The sequence below is a fragment of the Triticum dicoccoides genome, chromosome 2A, assembly GCF_002162155.2.
Source record: "Triticum dicoccoides isolate Atlit2015 ecotype Zavitan chromosome 2A, WEW_v2.0, whole genome shotgun sequence".
Classification (NCBI taxonomy): Eukaryota; Viridiplantae; Streptophyta; class Magnoliopsida; order Poales; family Poaceae; genus Triticum; species Triticum dicoccoides.
The window spans coordinates 415,611,842-415,619,373 of NC_041382.1; the positions used below are offsets into that span (position 1 = coordinate 415,611,842).

The window sequence follows — 7,532 nt, forward strand, 5'->3', positions numbered from 1 at the left end:
CTCCTCCTCCGATAACTTCGTGGCGCCGGTAGACGAGCGCCAGGACCCACCGCTCCCGAACCCTAGCGAGGAGGAGGCGGGCGGCGAGGAGAAAGAGGGGGGAGAGGAGAAAACCCTAGAGCGGGCGGAGGAGCTGTTTGACAAGGGGTCCAAGGCCATCGAGGAGGGGGACTTCGTCGTCGCCGTCGACTGCCTCAGCCGCGCCCTCGAGATCAGGTTAGGGTTCCTCCCACCCACCGATCCGACTCCTAGCCCGGCGGAAATTCCCCTATGGATGTATCGTGTGCTTAATGTTCATTTGTTTCATTGCTCTTCTGGTCTAGTTACTTCGGCGGTAGGTCTGTCGAGCTTTTGGTTTATGTAGTTTGGTGGGTGGGTTTACCAGGGTTTAAGGGATTCTACAGGAAGGTGATCACCAGTTGTGGTATTTACGTTTATGTGTTCAGCGGGGAGCGCAATGCGATGTGAGAGATGATTATTCGGTTCAATGAGCCTACTCTTATTTGGCAGCAATTATATGGATTTCCCCATTTTGTTGTGATGTGCCATGTGTGAGTTGCGATGGGAACATCTTCGGGAGTATGTATTATATCCATAAGAATGTCTATATGGCTCTCTAGCACTGGCTAGTGCTTCTGACCGGCACCATTAGTCATTGTAAACAAGCAACATTGCACATAGTTAGCACCTCGCTAGAACATTCACCTACTGGAAACTGATTAGATGTGTTCTGTAGATTCAGCTTGTACTTGCAGTGTTTTATATGTGGTTTGTCCTGTTGGTTGTTTTGCTTTGGCCTGAGGCCCCTTGACTGTGAGGTTATGTTGGCAATTGGTGCTTGATGTGTGTACTAGGATGAGCATTAAATCTAAGTGTAATTACTTGAGGCATAGGTGCTATCTTATTTGAGAAATGTGTACATGCCTCTTCAGTACTGGTTAGTTACAAATATTTACTGTTATATAATTTATTCATCCTACTTCAGAATTGTAATTCATAGGCTGTGCAAGCACCAATCAGTAGTGACCTTTTTATAAAAGACAGTCAACAGGGAGCATAATTAACACTTTGTGTCATCAAAATGGTTGATAGAACCATTATGGTGGTTAGCTCTGGTTGGTCTATTTCATCTCAGATTACATTACCTTTCATGTTCTTATGCTGTACCCTTAATACCTTTACAATGATACACTGAAAAAAAATATGGCTTTGTTGTCTTGTCACCAGGGTTGAACGTTATGGAGAACTTGCTTCAGAGTGTGCTAGCACGTATTATAAATATGGATGTGCCTTGCTATACAAATCACAGGAGGAGACCGATCCTTTGGGTAATGTTCCAAAGAGTGCACCAGATGAAGAACCAGCGAAGAGCATAACAAATAAAGATAGTGGAAACTCAAAGGCATCCAGCAGCAATGTCAAAGATGACGATCCATCTTCAGACAAAGGTGGTCTTGAAGAAGGTGTGTTGTTATTCCTTTGCCCAAGTAGATTCAGATGCAGTTATACACCAGAGGACGGACATTAATCTGGACATATTATTATATTAGTAACATTATGGTCATTATGATTTAAGACTTCTTTATATTCCTCTTGTTGTACCAACTGGAGACTATCCACAATTAGATGTTAATCAGTAATGAGCTCATGTGCTGCAAAATGCTGGGTCTTATTTGGAGGTATGTAGTGTTCATAGTTATTTCTTGAGTTCTCAACTTCTCATCCACTTCATTGAAGTGATTTTGTTAATTGATTAAACGTCTAAAACAAGTTTATGTTATAGATAGCAGGTGATTTCAGAGGTAGCAAAAATATATGCTTTGATTGCTCATTCAAAAGCTTGTTATGGATCAACAATATGTTGTGTGGCTGTCTGCCTGTCTTCTCCTTTTGTCAGATATTTTCCTTGCAGCTTTAAATATTTATGTCTGCCATTGTTGTTCATACACATGGATGACAATGCCAAATTAGACAGATATGGGCGCATCAAACTTTGAATGTGTTGCAGTTAGCCGTCTAAAATAGTGCACTTTGCATGGCCTTGGTTTTATGCTTTGTAAACTGCCTTTGGCCCTTCCTCAGTCCTTACTCTGTTTGTGTTCTATATTTGAAGTGGGTTGACCTCCGTCTCCGTGCTTATCTCATGGTTCTTGCAAGTTCCCTACTTCTGCAGTTGTGTGTTATGTAAGTTTTGCAAAATGTGAATATCGCTGTCTCACATTTCCATGAGAATTCTAGTTAGTTGCTCTTGACTATATATATTGATAAAAAATGATCACATTATGCTGATTAATTCTATGTATGAATGTATATCATTGCTTTAGCTATATTGCTGCTTGCTCTTCTTCCTACCATGGTAAATACTGACATAGTCATTAATTAGGTCAAAACTCAAATGAGAAAGATCAGGAGGATGTAGATGGTGAGAGTGACAAGGATGGTGATGAGATGGCGGGAGAAGAAGATGATTCTGATTTGGATCTAGCCTGGAAAATGTTAGATATTGCAAGGGCAATAGTGGAGAAGAACCCAGACAACACTATGGAGAAAGTGAAAATCTTTTCTGCTCTAGCTGAAGTCTCCATGGAAAGAGGTAACCTCTGTTATCTTAGTTATTCCTGCAATAAACTAGTGTGTGGTCTTGATACTCATGGCCCTACATTTGTTTGCAGAGGACATAGACAACTCACTTGGTGACTACTTCAAAGCTTTGGCCATCTTGGAGCATTTGGTTGAGCCTGACCATCGTCGAATTGTTGAACTGTATCCTCCTTGCGGTAATAATAATGTCATTGTATGCCATGTAGTGGTATGATGCAGCGGCATACTTGGTTTTACTGGTGCGTATTTTATTAGCTGAAGATTTATGTGGCTGAAGTTATCCTTATTATTTTCTTATCCATGGATGATGTGGGTCTTCGCATTTGACTCGACGAGTGCGAAGGGCAAGGAAGCTAGCCGAGCCTAGGAGGATTCGCTTAGGTTGCTGGAACGTAGGGTCTCTGACAGGGAAGCTTCGGGAGCTAGTTGATGCAGTGGTGAGGAGAGGTGTTGATATCCTTTGCGTCCAAGAAACCAAATGGAGAGGACAGAAGGCGAAGGAGGTGGAGGATGCCGGCTTCAAGCTGTGGTACACAGGGACGACTGCAAACAGAAATGGCGTAGGCATCTTGATCAACAAGAGCCTCAAGTATGGAGTGGTAGACGTCAAGAGACGTGGGGACCGGATTATCCTGGTCAAGCTGGTAGTTGAGGACTTGGTTCTCAATGTTATCAGCGCGTATGCCCCGCAAGTAGGCCACAATGAGAACACCAGGAGGGAGTTCTGGGAAGGCCTGGAAGACATGGTTAGGAGTGTACCGATTGGTGAGAAGCTCTTCATAGGAGGAGACCTCAATGGCCACGTGGGTACATCTAACACAGGTTTTGAAGGGGCGCACGGGGGCTTTGGCTATGGCATCAGGAATCAAGAAGGAGAAGATGTCTTAAGCTTTGCTCTAGCCTACAACATGATTGTAGCTAACACCCTCTTTAGAAAGAGAGAATCACATCTGGTGACTTTTAGTAGTGGCCAACACTCTAGCCAGATTGATTTCATCCTCTCGAGAAGAGAAGATAGGCGTGCGTGCCTAGACTGTAAGGTGATACCTGGAGAGAGTGTTGTACCCCAGCATAAGCTGGTGGTTGCTGACTTCCGCTTTCGGATTCGTGTCCAGTGGGATAAGCGTGCCAAAGTCGCTAGAACGAAGTGGTGGAAGCTCAAGGGGGAGGTAGCTCTAGCGTTCAAGGAGAGGGTCATTAAGGAGGGCCCTTGGGAGGAAGGAGGAGATGCGAACAATGTGTGGACGAAGATGGCGACTTGCATTCGTAAGGTGGCCTCGGAGGAGCTTGGAGTGTCCAGGGGAAGGAGAAGCGAAGATAAGGATACCTGGTGGTGGAATGATGATGTCCAGAAGGCGATTAAAGAGAAGAAAGATTGCTTCAAACGCCTATACCTGGATAGGAGTGCAGACAACATAGAGAAGTACAAGATGGCGAAGAAGGCCGCAAAGCGAGCTGTTGGTGAAGCAAGGGGGCGGGCATATGAGGACCTCTACCAACGGTTAGGCACGAAGGAAGGTGAAAGGGACATCTATAAGATGGCCAAGATCCGAAAGAGGAAGACGAGGGATATTGGCCAAGTCAAATGCATCAAGGACGGAGGAGGCCAACTCTTGGTGAAGGACGAGGAGATTAAGCATAGATGGCGGGAGTACTTCGACAAGCTGTTCAATGGGGAGAATGAGAGTTCTACCATTGAACTGGACGACTCCTTTGATGAGACCAGCATGCGTTTTGTGCGGCGAATCCAGGAGTCTGAGGTCAAGGAGGCTTTAAAAAGGATGAAAGGAGGCAAGGCGATGGGCCCTGATTGTATCCCCATTGAGGTGTGGAAAGGTCTCGGGGACATAGCGATAGTATGGCTAACCAAGCTTTTCAACCTCATTTTTCGGGCAAACAAGATGCCAGAAGAATGGAGACGGAGTATATTAGTACCAATCTTCAAGAACAAGGGGGATGTTCAGAGTTGTACTAATTACCGTGGAATTAAGCTGATGAGCCATACAATGAAGCTATGGGAGAGAGTCATTGAGCACCGCTTAAGAAGAATGACAAGCGTGACCAAAAATCAGTTTGGTTTCATGCCTGGGAGGTCGACCATGGAAGCTATTTTCTTGGTACGACAACTTATGGAGAGATATAGGGAGCAAAAGAAGGACTTGCATATGGTGTTCATTGACTTGGAGAAGGCCTATGATAAGATACCGCGGAATGTCATGTGGTGGGCCTTGGAGAAACACAAAGTCCCAGCAAAGTACATTACCCTCATCAAGGACATGTACGATAATGTTGTGACAAGTGTTCGAACAAGTGATGTCGACACTGATGACTTCCCGATTAAGATAGGACTGCATCAGGGGTCAGCTTTGAGCCCTTATCTTTTTGCATTGGTGATGGATGAGGTCACAAGGGATATACAAGGAGATATCCCATGGTGTATGCTCTTTGCGGATGATGTGGTGCTAGTTGACGATAGTCGGACGGGGGTAAATAGGAAGTTAGAGTTATGGAGACAAACCTTGGAGTCGAAAGGGTTTAGGCTTAGTAGAACTAAAACCGAGTACATGATGTGCGGTTTCAGTACTACTAGGTGTGAGGAGGAGGTTAGCCTTGATGGCCAGGTGGTACCTCAGAAGGACACCTTTTGGTATTTGGGGTCAATGCTGCAGGAGGATGGGGGTATTGATGAAGATGTGAACCATCGAATCAAAGCCGGATGGATGAAGCGGCGCCAAGCTTCTGGCATTCTCTGTGACAAGAGAGTGCCACAAAAGCTAAAAGGCAAGTTCTACAGGACGGCGGTTCGACCCGCAATGTTGTATGGCGCTGAGTGTTGGCCGACTAGAAGGCGACATGTTCAACAGTTAGGTGTGGCGGAGATGCGTATGTTGAGATGGATGTGTGGCCACACGAGGAAGGATCGAGTCCGGAATGATGATATACGAGATAGAGTTGGGGTAGCACCAATTGAAGAGAAGCTTGTCCAACATCGTCTGAGATGGTTTGGGCATATTCAGCGCAGGCCTCCAGAAGCTCCGGTGCATAGTGGACGGCTAAAGCGTGCGGAGAATGTCAAGAGAGGGCGGGGTAGACCGAATTTGACATGGGAGGAGTCCGTTAAGAGAGACCTGAAGGATTGGAGTATCACCAAAGAGCTAGCTATGGACAGGGGTGCGTGGAAGCTTGCTATCCATGTGCCAGAGCCATGAGTTGGTTGCGAGATCTTATGGGTTTCACCTCTAGCCTACCCCAACTTGTTTGGGACTAAAGGCTTTGTTGTTGTTGTTGTTGATGGATGATGTGGGTAATTCTACTGATTTGAATGTCTCACGGGTACCTTTTCACTTACGTAAATGCACATGCAAGTCTAATGTGGCTATTAACTGTAAAGGGCAACCTGGTGCATGTAGCTCCCGCTTGCGCAGGGTCCAGGGAAGGGTCCGACCACTTTGGGTCTATAGTACGCAGCCTTTCCCTACATTTCTGTAAGAGGCTGTTTCCAGGACTTGAACCCATGACCTCATGGTCACAAGGCAGCAGCTTTACCACTGCGCCAAGGCTCCCCTTCGTGGCTATTAACTGTGACCAGAGGAAAATATCAGTTATATAATACTGTTATCTTGTAGACTATTGTTCTTTCTTTGCTAATTTCCTTAATCAGTGCTAGACACTTCCGCATTTGTTTGGTCTATGAGTTGGCATCTAAGATTGCAGATGCGATCCCATATTGTGCAAAGGCTGTTTCATTGTGCAAGTCACGTTTAGAGAGCCTGAAAAAAGCGAAGGAAACCTTGTTGGCTGATAAAGGTGACAGTGCATCTACTGCTGATGGAGACTCAAAGAAATTGTCTATTGAAGATGAGCTGGAGGTTGTTACTGGTATATTGCCTGACCTTGAGAAGAAGGTAACTAAACTAGATTCCTTCATCTTATCAACTTTATTCTCGTCTTCAGCCTATTGATGTCTGAGTGAAAATGTTTATGTTTATCATAATGAGCAATGAGATATCTGAACTGTTTTTGGTTCAGCTTGAAGACCTGGAGCAAGCAATTGCAACCCCAAGCTCTGAAATAGAGGAGATTATGAAAAGCATTGCCGCAAAGGCAGGGTTTATGCAGAAGGCTGGCAATGCTGTGGCGCCAAGAGCTGCATCTTTGACTTCTTCACAAATGGGTGGAGTAAACAATGGCTTTGACTCCCCAACAATGTCTACAGCAGCAACATCTGGAAGCACTGGAAGTACTGTTACCGACCTCGGTGTTGTAGGCAGAGGCATCAAGCGAGCTAATATCAAGCCTATTTCTGCTGAGCCTTGTTCGAAGAGACTGGCAGCAGATGATTCACTGTCTGTGAAATGCGACAGCAGCAACAACTCAGATGTTCACCCCACGGTGCAAGATGGTGAGGGTTCCGTATCAAAGTAGAGTTCATTTTCGTTCGCCCTACATGGTGTTAGTAACTTGCTGGAATCTGTGAGCTCCATATTTGGCCCTGTTTAGCTTCATGCAAACTTAGAGTCGTTAAAATGTTTGTGAATTGTGGGAACCATCTTCTCTTAAGTTGTACTAGTAACTTGAACTGGTGATAAGTTTATCAAGCGTGACAGTTGTTTGGTGTCTGATGCGTGTAAGGTGATTTGTGCTTTTCCAAATGCGTGTTTGTACTTATGTGATCTTGTATTTTTAGTGGTTGCTCTGTGTCATAATCTCTTGTGCCGCAGCTGAGCAAGGCTATCTTGGCACGTTTCACTGGTTATTTGATCTGTGTTGTGTACTGAATAACTTTACACTTCGCATGCTTTGCTGCCGATGTTGAGCGGTATAGCGATATGCATTGCAAGCCGGCCAGGCTGAGCTGCCATCGCCACACTGATGCACAGCGGCTACTGCATGTCTCGTCTGGCATGGTTAAACAGAGCTAACCAAAAGAA

The 7,532-nt window shown here is 45.2% G+C and overlaps 1 protein-coding gene across 1 annotated transcript; it reads left to right on the forward strand.

The window, feature by feature from the left end:
- Window position 1: 1 nt before the first annotated feature.
- Window positions 2–7,249, forward strand: LOC119357870 (protein HGV2-like; the record flags this gene model as incomplete). Its single annotated transcript, XM_037624667.1, has 6 exons — window positions 2–216; window positions 1,228–1,463; window positions 2,384–2,593; window positions 2,673–2,763; window positions 6,269–6,506; window positions 6,631–7,249. Coding segments are annotated over 6 exons (1,386 nt in total), but the record flags the coding sequence as incomplete, so codon positions are not given.
- Between the last annotated feature and the right edge of the window lie 283 nt (window positions 7,250–7,532).